This window comes from Uloborus diversus, chromosome 2 (genome assembly GCF_026930045.1).
Source record: "Uloborus diversus isolate 005 chromosome 2, Udiv.v.3.1, whole genome shotgun sequence".
In the NCBI taxonomy this organism is placed as follows: Eukaryota; Metazoa; Arthropoda; class Arachnida; order Araneae; family Uloboridae; genus Uloborus; species Uloborus diversus.
Window position 1 is genome coordinate 86,232,021 of NC_072732.1, and position 18,919 is coordinate 86,250,939.

At 33.8% G+C, this 18,919-nt stretch overlaps 1 protein-coding gene across 2 annotated transcripts in view; it reads left to right on the top strand.

Annotated features, from left to right (window-relative positions):
* LOC129235271 (galectin-6-like) overlaps window positions 1–18,919 on the top strand; it is a 50,164-nt gene that overhangs the window by 23,663 nt on the left and 7,582 nt on the right. For both annotated transcript variants that reach the window (XM_054868985.1, XM_054868986.1), the window contains exons 2-5: window positions 435–535; window positions 8,139–8,352; window positions 9,749–9,877; window positions 14,485–14,573. In XM_054868985.1, coding sequence (XP_054724960.1) covers window positions 435–535; window positions 8,139–8,352; window positions 9,749–9,877; window positions 14,485–14,573 — 533 coding nt within the window. The remainder of the gene's footprint in view (window positions 1–434; window positions 536–8,138; window positions 8,353–9,748; window positions 9,878–14,484; window positions 14,574–18,919) is intronic.

Sequence of the window (18,919 nt, forward strand, 5' to 3'; positions counted from 1 at the left end):
TGTTAGTATCATACCCCCACATACAAATACAACAGCTAGGGTAATTAGTATGATTTTTAAGGAGAGAATAATTTAAAATATATTTAAAAAAATAAGGATGACAAGAAATCAAGTTCTTTGCCACTCGCCATTGGGATTCTAAACATCAGCAATGTACTCTGTCATGCAAAACTCAATGGCTACTGTAAATACTGTATCTTTAAAGACATATTACTATAATTGATAGATATAAGAACATTGGAATCTATATCTTTGTTACTAGCTTTTGTTTACCACGGAAGCTCACGCAAATGCAATACTGTTACAATATAAAAATATTATTTGAAGAATAAAAATAAATGAATAAGTTAAATAAATTATTGTAGCACAAAGCTTATTTGATCGATTTTCGTATAACAACAAAATAACAATAATAATCATATTTTTCATTTCAGAACGTTCCCTATGCCTGCAGTATTCCCGGAGGGCTCTGCATTGGGAGTAAGATCTACATACACGGGGTACTCCCCCCGGGGCTACAACCATCATCGTCCGGGTAAGTGCCTTTTTTTAAAAAGATAACTAATATTTCACGCGGTTTGTTATGTAGCTCTATCCCATGACTTAATTAAGAAATTATTGCTACTTTGAAATATTCGGCTGCAATTCCTTGCTGAAATTTCGTTCCTTATTAATATAATCCTCGCGAAATCTGAAATCAGAGTAGAGGTAAACGCTTTAGTTTCTACAAAAAATATATCTGTGTGAGATTTTTTTATATCCATAATTCATCGTGTTTGTTGAAATGAATCTATGTAGAAAATTGGGGTTATTTTGTTAAAAAAGTTTCAATAAAAGTCATGAGTTAAATATTGACACTGATCAAACTAACTCACAACGAATGGGTGTCAATTTAATTAAATTGCATAACTTACATAGATAAAAACTACTTTGTGATAAAATCTGTGCGGGAAATTAGTGTTTAGTAAATTGGTGTCAGTTTTTATCAGAGTCAGGCGAGTCAGATACATACCTTTTTTTCATTTTTGATTTTGCTGAAATTTCCTCAGTAGTTTCTTCTAATCATTTAGATGACACATATTTTTTTCTTGACAATTTTTTTTTTTTTTTTTTGACCACTAAAAATACGAAAGTTGGTTCCTTAGTCTTTTTCTAGAATCGAGATTTTTCAATTCGATTATGTCTGTGAGTTGGGCATCAACCAAAGTATTTTTCGCTATTTCATCATGACACTTAGCATATTGCACATGACGACATACAACTTGAAACATATTGCACATTTTATAGCTAACTTTCAGTGCAGCGTGTTTGGGGTGACTAATGTTTGTCGGTGGAAGTGAAAAAGCATCATGTTTCAGATTTCATATGCACTGAGGTTATTGCAGTGTTCACCTAGCAGTTTGTTTTGTTCATCATATTTTTCACCTGAATAGCTCATTAGTTGCATGGCTTTCCTTCAGGGCTGACGGGAAAAAGCTTTTCGTTGAACTTTAAGAAAGCGTACTTTTCGTGATTTTATATTTCCGTGCACTGATGGTCAGTATAGAGCTTGAATAATGAATAGTGTATTTCAAAGAAAAAAAAAACTGCTGAAGGATTTCACGGCCGGCGTCAATATAAAGAAAAAACATATCCGGGATTATTTGCCGTGGTCGAATTGGAGAAGAAAATCCAGACGTTTCGTCAAGCTCTACGGTTGATATCCTCAGTGGGTAAGTTCGATGCGACTGATGAGCTGCTTCGGTCGCTCTGGTATTTAACCAAATACCAGAGCGATCGCTCTGGATAGCAACAACAACTTTATCACTTTATAATAAAAAAAATATTTTTTGACTTAGAACAAAATATTACAATATGAATATCAATTTTTGAAAAATTGACTGTATTATCATACGCTTAATCTTCAGCGGTGTTTTTTCTTGCCTGGAATAGAGTACATGTACTAGTACATAGCTGAAATATTACCAGAAAGATGGTGCTAAAAGCAAGGTAGATATTGCACCATTTCACTTTACCCGACATTCCCCTACAGATAGTATCAATCGGATGCAATATATGTTCAAGTGATCAGAAAATTAATTGCACAAGCAAAAATATGGCAGGCATTGTGTTAGTATATAGTAACTATTATTAGGGTAAATAATATACTGCAGGAAAAAAAAAACCCTTAGAGTTCATCCCTAAAGGATATCACAATTTTAGGATAAGGGAGAGGAGAGGGGTTGAGAAATTGTGAGTTTGTGACGAGGGAAAGAGAGGTGGCAGCAAGAAGTTTGACATAACACATATTGATTTGTGTGAAAACATTTTTAGTAACAATATGTCTATGGAATATAGCATGACATGGCATGTGGCAAGAGGAGTGTGGCAAGGTGAAGTGCGACACTTTGAGGCAAATGGGTAGAGGGGGTCAAATGTGCTGAAAAAGCTGTAGACTCATTTATGAACTCCACTAACCCTTTTTTTTCTTTCTCTTTTTGTAAGCTTTTTTCTTTTAAAACCGTCCTAACCATAGACTAATAATACAAATAGACCGAGCTATGGCAACCTTTTTGCTGCTCATAAACCAAACCATGTGACTGGTGGATATCCTAGAAACAGCAGACGTTGATCATAGCAGACGATCAACGCCCGCGAGAAATAAAATAAATAGAATTGATGGAACACGGAAGAATGATCTTTTATGGAGTCCAATTTGTAAATTTGTTATTCTAAGTTGTAAATATTTTGTTAATATAGTGAGTTTTTCGTTTAGATAGTATTGTGAGTTTTCTTTAGTCAATTTCAATAACTCTCTAAGCAATTAAAGGTGCAAGCGCCCAAAAAAGAATCGGCAAACGGTAAGATTTTTACCTACAATTTCAATTTAAGATACCGATTAGTACATTTTTGCGTTAACTTTAAACGTTTACGCCACTACGTGCACGCCAATGCTGACGTAGCAGTTCCAAATGAAATAAAAGTTACTGAAAACTGTGATCAAAAACTAATTACTAATGTCAAAATAATGCATAACTAAAAGAAAAAAGTTCAATCTCTGCACCTGGAAAGAAATTGTAATGAAAACACATTACGGTCTTAAAATACATGTCGAGTTCCAAACTATAGATAATCCTGCCATCTAGCAACCATGCTGCCAAAGTTTTCGCCAAACCTCCCACCAGTCACATGATGTATCCATGAACCAATTTTTTCATCAGCAAGTCTGGGAAAGCACGGTCTACTCTTATTATTAGTCGAAGGTCCTAACAGTTTCCTAACGGTCCTAACTGTTTCCTTTGGATTTTTTGTATCGTGCTCTTTAAAAATCCAATCTTTCTTTCATTTCCTCTATTCATTTTAGTCAACTATGGTGATTTCTAATCTTTGAGTGATTTTTCTTTTCTTCAGTGCAGGGGAAGGTAGTCCAAAGTGTATTGATCAAAGTTCCTGAAAAATAACATATGATTAACATTTTATATTACACTAGCTGCGTTGCCCGGCTTTGCCCGGTCCTACTTGAAAATAAAAATTGTGTTAAGTGACGTATATTCAACAATCAGGCGTAAAAAATAAATTTAAAAAAAACATCATGATTTCCCTTCCAAACATTGACGGCAAATATTAAAATACTTTTAAGAAATTAAATCCAGAAAAATGGATCTAAAATGCGTAACCATGGAAACGCAAAATAAAATAAGTTTAAGGAATTAAAAAGCGAAAGAAAATGGTTCACAATTTGAATGGAATCGAGATTTCAGAAACTTGATTTAAAAAGGCTTGTAACTTTTTTCCCTTTCGAGATAAAAGCTTATTTTTTCGACCATAGGTTGAGTTAATTCTGGAGCTACAGCAACTACAGCAACATAATTTTCAAACACATTTGGAAGGCTTCAATTTCTGATTTGTTTAGCTTTTGAAAAGACTATAAATAGATCTCAAGACCAAACTATGTCTTCTTTCGGTTTGGACTTGAAACATACATATTCCTCTCATGGGAAACTATCTATCGCTTGCTCACAAGTGGAAAGTTATCATACCTATCCGTGTTAGCAAAACAGAGGTTAAACAAGAAAATTATGCATAACTTGGTGCTTAGATAATTTTCAGTTTTTAAATAGTACAAACAATATATCGAAGTCAATGTTATCGATTTCATTTACAAATTTAATTTTTATATGTATTTAATTTAGTTAATATATTTTGTAAAGAAGTTATTGATTACAAACTATAGAGAAATCTGAGATAAATAAAGTGCACATTCTAAAAGTGTATGTTGGTTTACGCTTAATTTCTACGTTCCAATATTTTACAAACAGTTTCGATATTTACTATTACTTTCAATTTATTTTGCTTTGATTTATGGCCGAAGTCATACTTGCAAAATTTACTAAGAGTAAGTATAGTTCTTTTGCCATTGAAAATTTAGTTAGTACTTACTAAATTCAATAAGTACGTAGTTCAGCCTAACACGCTCATTATCAATCTCATATGATATGTTTTAAAATTGGCTAGACTATTTTAAGCTTCAATAAAAATATTAATTAGATTCTATCAAAATATTGAGTAAAAGAATATTTAATCCAACTACTTCGCCACAGCAACGCGTGGCTGGGTCAGCTAGTATATATATATATATATATATATATATATATATATATATATATATATATATATATATATATATATATATATATATATATATATATATATATATATATATGATGTTTTAACACAGATGTATAAATCTCTGAAAAACCGAATGGAAAAAATATCGTAATTCCATTTGAAAAAAATTGGGAACAAATAGCGGTTCAGCAAATACTGTTCAGCACATTAGTTAAAAATAAATAATTTAATAAAACTCATTTCCCCCTCAGACTTCAAGTACTACTTCGTAACACTCTAACGGTATTCTCAACCTCTCGTTTGGTGAACCACACCGATCTTTGGAAAATTTTACTAGTCTTCAAAAATTCTTACCTAAAAAAACTATTTCTTATTAAAAAATAAAATAAATTGAAGTCCTTTTAATGTTGATTTTTTGATTGTTTCTCGTAATTTTGCGCAACAGTGAATTTCCAACCCCTTCAGTCTGCATTATGAAATACTTAACGAAAAATATTTCTATTTTGTTGACAGTGTACTATATTAAATACTATCTTATAAACAAAATCTCAAGTTTTTAGGCGAATAATTAAAAGAGTTATGATGCGTTCAATATTCCAGACATAATTTTTTAAAATAAATATTTCAGGTAAAAAAAAATGATGAAATATCAATCAAATTTCATCGTAAAGTGTTCTGCAAACAACAATAAAACATAATATAATCATTTGAAATGATCAATTAAAAAAAATATGTTTAAAAAAAATTCATCGCCTTTATAACGAGAATCCATGGTGGGAAAAATGAGCCAGTCTTAATCTCCCAATCCTTCTTTGTTAGTGTTGTCAATCCTAAAACGAAAAATTCTTGCGCATATAATTAACAAGCAGAATGTAAAGAGTCAAAAAGAAAAAAAAAACAAGCAATTTCATCAATTATTAAATGATTAGCATCTGTTTAAAATTTATGTCCGGTATACTGGAAGCCATGTCTGAGGGGGAAATGAACCTTTGGTCGTAGGGAAAAATAACTTTTGTTTCAGGTGAGATCAATAACTACTCATCCTTACGTTTAAGTTTTACCGCAAATAAATCATAATGAAAATGTTAATACCAACTTGCGCAACAGTTCTTTAATGTTATCGGTTTTCGACCGATCCGTGAATTTTTTTCAGATTTTTACCGGTCAACGGGTCAAAAAAGGTTGGGAAAGGCTTTTCTAATTGATTACAGTTCCATCACCCAAAATGAAAATAAAACCTTTTCGTTGACTTTCGATATTGTAGTGGATTTTTTTAAACCAATTCTTTTGTTATCTTGGAACTATTTATAATTTTTATGGACAAATATTGAGCAAAACATATTTATTAATTGTCTTTTAATAGTACTTTTCATTACACATTGAAATATTTTTGCAACGAACCTTCAGGGGCCTCAAATTTTGTTCGCTGTAACGGGCAAGTAATGTAATGGAAATTAAATCAGGACTGAAAGTTTATTTCGTTGAATTGGACATTTCGTTGTATTGGTATTCGTTGTAATAAGATTTCACTGTACCAGCTTAAGTTTTGACTACCCCCTATTTCTTTTCTCATACCAAAGAATTCCATATTCACGTAATTATGTATAATCTTAAAATAAGAGATATGTGCTATTGAAAAGCATTTCACCATCAGGAGCCAACTCATCTCTTGCTGGTGAAGCTCGATATTTTAACTCCTCACTCCTACATAGCCATAACAGGATGTGTCAAAGACACGAAAGTCAAGATTAAGAGCATTCGAAAATGTTGGAGGAAAGACTAGAGGTAGGGGACTTTGAGCATCTTCCAAAGAAAAATCGGGCCGAAGATCAAAATGACTAATTCTTCCTTCCACTTCCTGACTGAAGGGTACAGATTCAGAGTAAAAACAAAGTTCCTCTTGCTGCTCAAAATAGAATGTAATTTTTTCTATTCATAAAGTTCACTCTCAAGGAAGTGAGGGTGGATGCTAGCGGGAATGTATCAGCTATATTCTATGCCACGTTTATCAAAACATTTTTAATTTTATTGATGAATATTTTTTGTCTTTCAAGGAAAATTCGATGTTCATTGAAAATAAAAAGAATGTTTTATTCAGCGAAATGTTGCAGCACAAGGTCGCGATTGTATGAATAACTAGCAAAACGCTTCTACCTTGCATCTACACACTACATTCAATAGCACAACGCCTACCATAACTGAAAAATACACAAGAGCCCTTCACGCAGAAGACAACGTACGAGAATAACCAATCATTACAGTAACCACATTCAATATTATTTTTGAATGATCTATACCAGGGGTTCTCAAACTTTTTCGACTCACGGCACCCTTTGACGAAATAGAATTTTCTCGTGGAACCCTAGTCCATCTCTGTTATAGGGTAAATGCGCTAAACAAGACCATTCCTAAAGTTCATAGCCAAATATCACGCTCATTTATGTCGGAATTGGCACCAGCTTTTGCATAATCATCGGATGGCCTTATTGGGCTACAATCTCATTTTCTAGGGTATCAAATCATAGGAAAAAATGACGGTACACAAAGACATTTTTCTCTTTGAATATGTCAATTACATAAATAAGGCTTCAAGCACATTTTTTATTTTATTTTATTTTATTTATTTATTTATTTATTTATTTATTTTTTTGGTAGTAAACTACAGTTAACCATGTAGAAACAAAATCTACAGTAAAATAAGCTAAGATAGTTTTGACATTTCTCTTCTGTAATAACTTTTGCTACATTGTTGCCTGGTAATCTAAAACTGCTTGTTGAAGAGGCTTAATTATCAGTCAGGCTTTATGATGATGCTGAAAACTAGCGAACTTTTACTATGCTACATCAAAAAATAGGGGGATGGCTTTATTGGTCTACATGGCCTTATTTGGCACACCAACCTAACATATAGATGGATATCATGGACACTTCGCGGCCCCCCTCGCCTCTTCCTATGGCACCCCAGGCGGCACCCAGTTTGAGAAATCCTGATCTACACAAAGTAAATTAGGCTACCTAATTCAATTCAATGTGCGATAATATTTTCATTTTGAATTGAGCTCTTTTTCCCTTGATTGCATCGTTCGTCATATTTTTTCCCATCAGCTCTTTTGCCATTGAAACAAGTAGCTTTTCCAGCAAGATCTTGTGAATTTAATGTTTACATCAGGAAAGACTCAAATCTTATTATTATTTTTTTTAAAGAATTCTTATAGCAATGTGTTCATTCAATGTACCGTATGTTTTGAGTTGACTATCAAAGATATTTTCACTCTGCCAGTCTTTACTGGTTTCTGTCAGTTCATCTTGCGTAGCTTGAGTTACTTAAAATATTTATCGATTAAAAAAAAAAAGCGTTAAATAACCTTTTAACCCCAATGAAATTCGTCACAGATGGATTGTCTGGCCACTAAACCAATAGCAATTTTTTTGGGGCGACTGAAATAGTTATTCTTAGCTCTCTATTCCGCTTAAGGTATGATATTATCTACATTCTTTGGTATTGACTCGAGTCATTTCTCTCTTTGCAGTTTCTCCGTTGCTCTCCAGAGGGGTGCGGACGCAGACCACGCCGACATACACCTTGACCTCCGCGTCGTACTGGGACCCTCTCCCATGGTGGTACGGAACTCCAGGCTTAATGGAGTATGGGGACTGGAGGAGCAGCTTGTGGGATCGTTCCCCTTCCCCGCACATCCACGTCCCTTCCTACTCGTCCTCACTGCCTTTATGGACTCCTTCGAGGTAAGCTTACTTTTTATATCTTCAATAAACAATGAATATGAGTATAAACTTCAAGATATTGCCTTAAATGTATACTGGTGGCGTCCCGTTCAACATAAGGTCACAATCACAAACTCTGGTAACTGGATTTGTTCAATAGCCAAGAAGTCGGTTAGAGAATTCTGGGAGAAAGCATGTATAGAAGAACTGCGGAGCCAGAGGAAAAGTGAAAGACTCCGATTCTGTGAAATTTACAGCCTTCTACTCCGACTCCTTTACCCCAAAGTCAATCTGACTCTGACTCCGTCTCCGCAAGCACTGGCAGAAATGCGGACTTTGAGAGAGGGAAAATGACTCCAACTCCATTACCCAAAAATCAGTTCGACACCATGACACCGACTCCGCAGCACTGATATATACAATAAAAACATAAGAGTAAGGAAATTAATTGAATTGTTAACAAAGACATACGTTATATAGAAAGAGTTAAATCATGATGCATTATATCTAGTAAGGGATGCATCTAACATGGCGTGTGGATTGCAGACGCGCCATGCAAACTCAAATCAACTAACTGTTAATGAGGCTGCGAGAAATGCTTGTGGCCACTAAGCCCTGTTCTCTAAGATTGCGACTTTTAAAGTCTGGAGGACTGGTTTCGTGTAATGGATCTTCCTAATGCGTCCCAAACATATTCTATTGAGATAAATCAATACCTTTGTGCTGAAAAGTAAAGTAAGAAATAATAACGTCAAAAAGCACAAATTGCAGATAACTGCAATTTGTGCTTTTTGACGTTGTTATTTCTTACTTTAATGTTCTATTGGATTGACATCCGCACGACAAATGTCTCTCTTTCAGGAAAACGTTCCTGACTATTTTGGACATTGGAAATTTTATATTTAATGATAGTTAAAATTATTTAGAATATGAGCAAACAGAATTTTTTCGATAAAATATTTTGACAGAAATTGAAGCTATATTGTGTATATTGTATACTATAACATTTAGATTGGAAAGCGATCTAGCAGAGGAGGCTATATCTTGCTCCGAAATTACTCAGTTTTGAATTCTGAGGAGATAAATACTGCGCTTTGTCCGCGTAAAGCACAATCTTAAAGACTTTTTTTTTTAATTTTCTTTCGGGCTTGAAATCATGACCTTTTTTTTAGTCTCTTCAATCAATTGCACTCAGCTCATTCCGATGATAATGAACATTTTATATGATTTAAGTACAGGTGTTTGTATTTGTTGCTCGGTCAAACTACTTGAACTGCAAATGATTTTCAAAGGAATTAATTATATGGAAAGCTTTTAATTCTTCGTGATGTTTCAATTTATACAATACAATACTATTCATCACAAAAATTCATTTTAGATATTTCATCACGGTTACAGTTTACTTTTGCTTTTCCAGGGCGAGGTTAATGGATCTTCCCCATTCTCGTTCAAAGTACGAGATGGACTGCCGGTATCTTCCGTCACCCATCTGGCGATCTCGTCTGGGGTCCTCATTCGGGCAGTACATAAACCAGTGGAGACTATGGTAAATACACCTTTTCGAGTCCATCTAAAGTTATAAGTTCAAATTTTATTAAACATATATTTTTGTATAAAAACCTTGTAGATCTTGACCACATTCATTTAGTCAACAATAAAGTGGTTCATGGGGAGTTGCTAAGTCGTCACTTTCTATACTGCTCAGTGGCTTAGAAAAGAGTGGCAGGCGGAGGTTGTCATAACATCGGATGGAAACATAAAACTACATACATAACAGGGTGAATTCGTAAATTTTCCAATCCTGGAAAGCCATTGAGAAATAGTCAGAGTACTGACAAGACAAGGACGAAACCAAGGTGTTGTTTGGGGATTTAGCCCCCCCCCCCCCCAGAACTTTAGGTTTAAAGTCATTGCTTGTATTTAAGAGAGAAAATACATGTTATAACCCATCCCCCCCCCCTCGCTCACCCGACACGTACCTTTCATGTGGTCTCCTAACAGCTAGTGAAATTGAATCTATATCAGCTACTTCCTCACCCTTATAAAATGTTACACCATTCATCCATCCACCAAGACGGTTAATAAACAATTTGTCAAGTCACATTGTATAGTTTCAACCCCACAAGACATCAAAAATTGCCTCATCTTCGAAGATGGTTTGTCTCAATTCAGCTCGATATGACAAATTAATAAAGCTCTAGACTAGGAATTCTAAATAGGTAGCCACTGGCTACCTAAGTCCCAAAAAATGGTAGCCACTTTTGTACTTTTTGTAGCCATTTTTTTTTTTAAGTGTGCTCGCAGCGCAAAAAATAACCTATTCACTATTAGTAATATTGTAACGGATCCGGCGAGACTTCCAACTCTCTTGAAAGGACGTCACAGTTCTTGATAAAAACACAGGAGCTTTATTTACACTATGTACAGAAGAAATCGTTAACAACTGCTAAATTAATGATCAGCAATTAAACAAATATCACTCAACACCGTAAACTCAACGGTTACACACGTATTTACTTCCAAATACGAAAACAACACAGCGAAACGCCTCGCCATAAACAGAGAAAATACGCTCTCAGTTCGAATTCTCAATCGAAACTAACTTTTTATCACGCGGGACGCTTTTATAAACATCGAAAGAAATCTCTCAAATATTCCACAATATTCCAAACGCATCTGGAAAATAGTAGACTGTTATCAAATTTTATCAATGATCAAAAAAGAAATAGGGGGATCGTATACTTTAGCCGAATGTATAGGGGTTGTATATTCATTACGGGAAACTATTTACAGGTTACGTTACTACAATAATTACTATTTACAGAATTTGTAACAATATTAACAACAAATTAAAAGATTTTGATACTCTATAAACACTAGAAATAAGATTTCCCTGAATATATTTTTTAATATTAAGATATACATGTAAGCATACAACAAAAAGAAATATTTTGCACAAGGTCAAAATATGGCTCTACTTTACCCTACAGTTGTCAGTTATAAGATTTTTTCCCCCTTATAAATAAAGTAGCAGTTCGCTTCCATTAATCCAGAATTTTGTTGATTTTCGCTAGGTTTGCCAAACTAATCTGGATCTTCTTTAAGTAGGTTGGGATATGGTTCTATTAAGTTTGAATTTTCTTTTTTCCTGATCGGAGCTAGTTCCAATCATTGCGGCTTTTCTTTACTTCAGTGGCTCTGATCAATTCCGTCAATATCAATGTAAGTCTTATTTGATTCAAATGAATTTTTCCCTATACGCATAGAGTACTCTATGCCTATACACAACTTTTATTTGATAATCTCTTATTAAACGAATACATACTTTATAATCCAGTGGCTTATATATGTTTTTATTTTGGAGGGGGCCCATATAACCAAGATTACTCCCCCCCCCCCTTTTTTTTTCGTAACTTCAATTTTTTGAGTGGAGAGCAACAGTGCGCTGATCTTCCCATCCTTTTCGAGATGGGACAAGGAACTGTCACCCAATGGTGCAACCAAAAAAATTGTCTTAAGACGGCATTTTTTAAAAAATCTTGCTCCCCCCCTCCATCAAAATTTCTGATGGTGGGGGGGGATTCGGGGGCTCACTCCCTGAATTTTTTGGAATCGTTGTCCAAAGAACGCAGTTTTAGACTGTCTCTGGTGATGCTACAGGGAGAAAAGAATAGGAGAGTCTTTTGCGGAAATTTTTCGAAATTGAAGTTCTAAAAACGCAATTTCAGATTAACTTCGATGATGTTACGTTCATGACAGTTCTGGGGCTCTCCCTGATAACTGTTTTGAAACTGAAGTTCTAAAAAACGAAGTTTAAAGCAATATTCAGTGATATTGGGTGGAGGGATTTAACTCTTCACATCAAATTTTTTGATATTGTAGTTTTTTCAGATTTCATAAGGGAGCAGTCGGAACCTCGTCCGAAAGTGTTTCGAAATTGAAATCTTAAAAGCGTGATTGTGGACCATATTTGGTAACGTTAGGGGTTCGGCCATTTTTCAAAATTGAATCTCCATAAAAGCAATCTTAAACGATTTTCGATGCTTTCATAAGGCAAGGCGTTTGGTAATTGTCACCCGGAACTCCCGTTGCAACGCGATTCGACTTATGCAAAATGGCTACAACACGATTTTTTCACCAGTAAATAATTTTAGACCTAACGAAAATTCCTCCCCGGCAACACGAAAATTTTCAGAAAGAATTTGCAGTGTGAAAGCATCAGCCTTGCTATTGGCTACTGAAAATATTTTTTACGTAAAAGGACTTTCATCCCTTTAGCATCACTGGCTGCTGAAATTCCCTCACAGTACTTCTTCGTTTGTGTATACAAATAACTACTGCGCATTTACTATTTTACCATATGTTTTTCAGTCTAAATGCGAAAATTGATGAAATACAGGGTGTTTCAAAATGAATATCGGGGTTTTAACATGTTGTAATATTTGTTACACCAAATTTACAGCCACAAGTGATATTTATCAAATGAAAGAGAAACTCTCAAACAGTTTTACATAATAGCCTACAAGTGTTCAATGTGAGCACCATTCGTCACTCGGCACACGTCAAGACGATATGCGAGTTCTTCCCAAACTTTGATGAGTGTCTCATTAGTAATTGCTGCAACAGCTGTTTCAATCCTGTTCCTTAATTCGGGAAGGTCGGCTGGCAGTGGAGGCACATACACACGGTCCTTAATAAGCCCCCAAAAATAGAAATCACATGGCGTTAGGTCGGGTGACAGTGGAGGCCATGGGAAACAAGCCCTGTCATTAGGCCCCTCACGGCCAATCCAGCGGTCGAGTACAGTTAGGTTAAGCCAATCGCGTACCTCATTATGCCAGTGAGGCGGCGCGGCGCACCATCTTGCTGAAAGATGAAGTTTTCTGTAAAACACAAGACGCTTTCTGTTCTTTAGTCGCCATCTTTGCTACAAGCGCTTTCTAGCGGATTGCAGCAGAAACATTCCACGCGCATGCGCACTGATGCCAACAAACAAAACCGTTTGAATTTCTCTTTCATTTAATTTATCTCTTGTGGCTCTAAGTTTGGTGTGATAAATATTATAAACACGTTAAAACCCCGCTATTCATTTTGAAACACCCTGTATAATGATACCTATGAGCAATGTTCCATCTAAAGTTTGTGAAGACAGAAAGAAAAAGAGAAATTTTCTTACAATTAAAAAAAAAGCTGAAGGTTCTCGGTGTGCTTGAACATATAAAAAATGCGTCGAAGCGAACTACTGCACAGTACTGTCCAATCCCGGATTGTATGGAATTTTCAAACTTCCAGATAAGACGAATCTATCTGAATGAGGGGGAAAAGTAAAAATTTGATGCTGGTGTTCCGCTCATTTGAATGAGACTCTGCTTCTTCAAAAGCTGGTATCGCTGAAAAATAATAGATTCGTCCATTTCCGGCGGATGTTTGTCTTTCCATACAATCCAAGGTCAGACAGTATTATCATAGTACATCATTTTATTATCACTACGTACTGTACGTACCGTACTGGCTTATTTTATGTCTCTCTTTCCCGCTGATCACTGATTTTGTGCATCATAACAGTATTTCATGTTAATTAAAACAGCTTTAAAAAAATAAAAATAAAAATTCAGTTCTTTACGTAAGAAACGGTATTGTATGATTAAGGAATCGTTTAAAACAGTTTGAGGTAGTTTTAATAAGTGTCTAAAATAATTAGGTATGCTTATAAAAAAATTTACATATACCCTTTTCCACAGCGCGAAATTTCGACTTACGCGAGGAGTCTTGGAACGCATCCCTCGCGTAAGTCAGGATTCGACTGTATTGTTACCATGGACACTTCGCGGCACCCCTCACCTCTTCTTGTGCGGTACCCAGTTCGGAAATCTCTGATCTAACGAATTGTAATTATTATTATCACTATCATATTTATTTATTTTTTTTTTTTTTTTTGTAGCTAAAATTTTGGAAATTATTTGTGAGCAACTAAAACCAAAAATAACTACATTTATTCAATTTTTTTCCAGATTTCGGAGGGGACTCGGGCCCCGTCAGCCCCTTCCTTATATACGTCCTTGTTATAATCTGTGTTACAATTTTATATCTTTCAGTGAAGTGTAATTTTATGTAATACTTAGCTGATAATTTTCTGTAAATTTTGCTTTCCAGCCGAGGAACTTACGTCTAAGTTTAGGTAATGGGGCCAAGGTGGGCGATATGTTTTATATCCGAGGAGAGCCCACCCCTGAAGCCAAGAGGTAAATTCCTTTTTAAGCTATTTATAATTGGAACAAGTAAAATTATTTCTGAAAATTTTTCTGTTCTGTTAGAAATTCTTTATTTGTAATGTAGTAATGTACTTTCAATGTAAAAACTATCATGAAAATTAGTACTTAATTATTCTACCATTCAATGGTCTCAAGACTCTTAAAATGTTAACGCGAAGCGACAAATACCAATTATTTAAAATATTGTAACTAAATTTTTGTACAGGCTATGATTAAAATTTTAGTTTTAAATGAGAGATGAAAATCTGAGAAAAAATACATAATCCAACAACAATTAAATAGAGCTATTTTACTACAAAAAAAAAAAATAAATAAATAAATAAATAAAAATTATTTCTTTCTCAAGTTTGAAAAACAACATGTTTTTAACAGCGTGCACCTAAACCTAACCTAAAATTTATAAAAAAAAATATTCATTTATTTTTTTGAAATTTAAAATATAAATATCATAAATATCTTACTTCACCAAAAGTTTGGGAAAATGTTTTTTTTTTTTTTTTTTTTTAAGTAAAATACATGAAAAGTTTAATTTTGGGATATCATACGTGGAAAACGAAAAACATTCTACCGAATAAAGGAGGTTTAAACGGCTGTTGTTGACAAAAATCTCTTAGGGGAGAGTTAACGTTTTTTTAACGATAACAAGAAAAGTTTTCTAGTTATGGTAATAAATGAAGTATCAAACTGTTATGCGCAACACATATTTTTTTTTAATTTAAAATTTTAAAGTTTAAAAGTTTGAAGATTCCTTAATGTATGGATTATAATTTATTCGTAAGCTCCATTGTATTACATTTAGTGATTAAAAAAAGCGAGCTTTTAACCTTTTTTTAAGTTTAGCATACATATAGTACAGTGAAATCCCGTTACTTCAAGGGACCGCAAATTTTGTTCGTTGTACGAGAATTTGGTTGTAATGGAATTCAAATAATGTAACGGCAATTATATAGGGACTGAAAATGTATTTCGTTAAAACGGAAATTTTGTCGTATTGGTATTCGTTGTAACGGAATTTCACTGTATATATATTTCACGAAATACCGACAATTTCTTAAAGGTTAATGTCATACGACTGAAAATACTGAAAGAAAGTACAGTGTACTGCTAAATATTAGATAGTAATTGGCATTGCAGAGAATCAATTTGGCATATGCTAATTTTCTTTAACCTCGGAATCCTCGGAATAACGTCTTAAGTTTTAAAAATCCATTTTGAAATGTTGTTTCAAGGCTTACGAAGCATAAAACTTATTTTCTTCGGGACTAGAGATTGTTATAAGGTGTGGTTACTATTCTTCTGGTTAACCATTCGCTTGACATTTCAAACCTCATCAGAGTGTAAAATGAATCCAATGTGATGTAGGAACCTATGTAACAGCTATTTTTGAAATGTTGCTTCAAGCCTTACGAAGTAAAACAGAATTATTTTCTTTTGAGATAGGGATTGTAGGACGTGGTTTACACACAAGGTTTTTGATTAACCTTTTGCTTGCAATATTTCAAAATTCTTCAGAGTGCAAATAAATTTGAAGAAGTTTCTGGTCTCCAAGTTAAACGTAAATGTATGTAATTTTAGAAATTTTAAAGAACTGTTTTAAAATGTTTTTTCAAGCCTTACAGAGTATAATAGAATTGTTTTCTTCTGGTAAAAACTTATAGTGTGTGGTTCATCCGTATTTTTTCTGGTTAACGTTTTACTTGACATATTTGAAGCTTCTTCAGAGCAAAAATGAGTTCAAAGGAGAAGCATGGCCTGTTTATGTGGACGCTTGCATTTAAATCAAGATTATTCATTTGTGCTCTTGAAGAATCAGGATTCAAGTGAAGCAAAAAATTAGTCAGAAGCCTCTTGAATAGGTCACTTGTCTATAGGCCAGAAGGAATTCAAGGTGTTACTTTCTTTGTGAAGAACGTTGCCCAAAACGCATGATAATTTTGCATACTTTTTAATTTAATCAAAACCTATAAGTAAAAGCCGAGTTTTTTAACTTTATTAATTATTCTCAAAGAAGCAATAAGTAGAAAATTTAAGGAATTAAACAGGAGTATTTTTCTGTTAATGATTATTACTCAGTAAAGAATGAATAGACATGATTGGCATTCACTATGACATAAGCCTGGTTAAAATAAATAAATATATAAATAAATAAATAAACTTTTATACTTGTACTTGATCATTTTAATGTAAAATAGCTTTATACACAAGTAATAAGAGAGGTATAAATATTTCAAATGTATTGTTTCAATTCTTAATACTTTCTATGTTTCATCAAATCACAAAGACTTTTAATATTATGTTTTTTCAATTGAAAAATTTGTCATAATTAAACTTGTTAAGTAGAGGAATGTTTCCAAATCTTCCCCTACTGTTCCAAATCTAAAATATTTAAAAGATAAAAAGTTTCCATGTGTGAATAAGTTTTGAACTACGGGACGCACCTTAGACAATGAGCGATTACTGTAGTATGTTTTCTCTGCACTGGGTGTTAAGTTGCAGTAGAATGGTATGTACAGACAAACGTCACTTTTTCGTTGGTAATATTTTAATTATGTAGTAACACATTTAGTATAAGGGCATTCAAATGAAACCAGGTCACTAGAGTAAATTAACGGCAGCAATTTTATTAACTCAAAAATAGTCGCCAAAACTGTTGGCATATTTATCCCATTGCGACACTAGGCGGTCAATTCCATCTTTGAAGAAGCTAGTAGGTTGCTATCGCATAAACGACCGAACCCAGTCACACTTCGTCGTCCATTGTGATCTCCGCGATATTCGGTGTGTCGTCTGCGAATAGCTTGTTTTAGAGGTCTAAAAACATGAAAGTCGCACAGTGAAAGGTCTGCACGGTAAAAGGGTGCACGGTGGATGTTCCAGCTAATGCGTTTCCAACCGAAACTACTGCAATGTCGTCTTCACCGCATTGGCCGCATGTGAACGCCTTTGGACAGCCTGCCTGGCTGTTTAATGGCTCGTCTAAAGATCTGTAAAGCGGCTTATTAACTCTGGACATTGATGGTGGTTCCTCGTTTCAGGAATTCGACAAGCAGTGGGCTCAAGAAGTGGGCCCCTCCCCCCTTGTGGTCAAAACAGGACATGTTTCTTAGTGGACGATAACTTGTGTTACCACCTTCTCTTCGGCGTTAAACCACGCTCTCACTGTGCAACATGAAACGTGTCGCATGCGTCAGTCTCTCTACCAATGGATGGTGTCTCCATACATGCAGTTATGAGGCATCACCAGCATCACCTAACGTCGTGTGTGAAGTTAGACGCAGTGACCTGGTTTCATTTGAAGGAACCTTATATATTCCAGTGAAGATAAAGTTAACTCTGAAAATCAAAGAATATGATAATAAAAGCAATTTTCAAATATTAATACTCATATTGTAACATTTTGTTGTAAGGCAAAAATATTTTTAAATAATAAAGTTCTTTTTATTAACGTTCAAAATATTAATTGAGTTCTACTAATATTCGGTGCAGTATTTATTTGTTTAATGTTAAGCTTATTTGTGTTTAAAATAATTTGTAATTTTTCAAGTGCATGCGGAGCAAAGTGAAATAGCTTGTTTTCTTATTCAATACTTTGTCAAATCACTTGCATATTTTTTAAAATAATTATTTCATTTACATTTTTTTTATTTAATAATTTTCTTATTTATTCATTGATTCACTTATTTTCTTATTCATTGTCTATTTTATTCACTCATTTATTTTTCCTCGTACATTAATTAATTACTTAATTTTTTTGTTTGTTTATGTTTTCCTCTTTTCGTTTTATTTATTCATTCATTCCTCTATTTACTCATTCATTTGATCAAAAATATCTTTAATAATCAAATAAAAAATATTTCATTAGAGAAAAATTTCCTTTTTTGCGTTGCCCCATGGGAAAAAAAAAGTGAACATTTTCCACTTTTTTTGGAGATACAAAGTTATTGCCAAAAATAAAAAATAATGTTTCAGGGCAAGATTTACTATAAAATATATTATTCCCTCTTTATGAACCATAAATTTTAGAAAAAAATTCCTATTTATACATGTTGAAAAAAGTAAGTGGTCTTAATAAAATATACAATTATGGTTCCATTTCATTTTGCCCCACATTCCCCTACGTAATTCAAGCGATGATTGCTAAAAATATTTGAAAAAGAAAAAATTGCTTCAAATGTGTACCATTATTGCCATGCTTTAAAAATGTGTTGCATAAAATCACTACTAACGGATCAATTCAACAGCATGTTAATTTTAACGTAATTGTGACACGAATCGCAAAAGTCAAGAACTATAAAGAAAATAAAAGCAAAAACGTT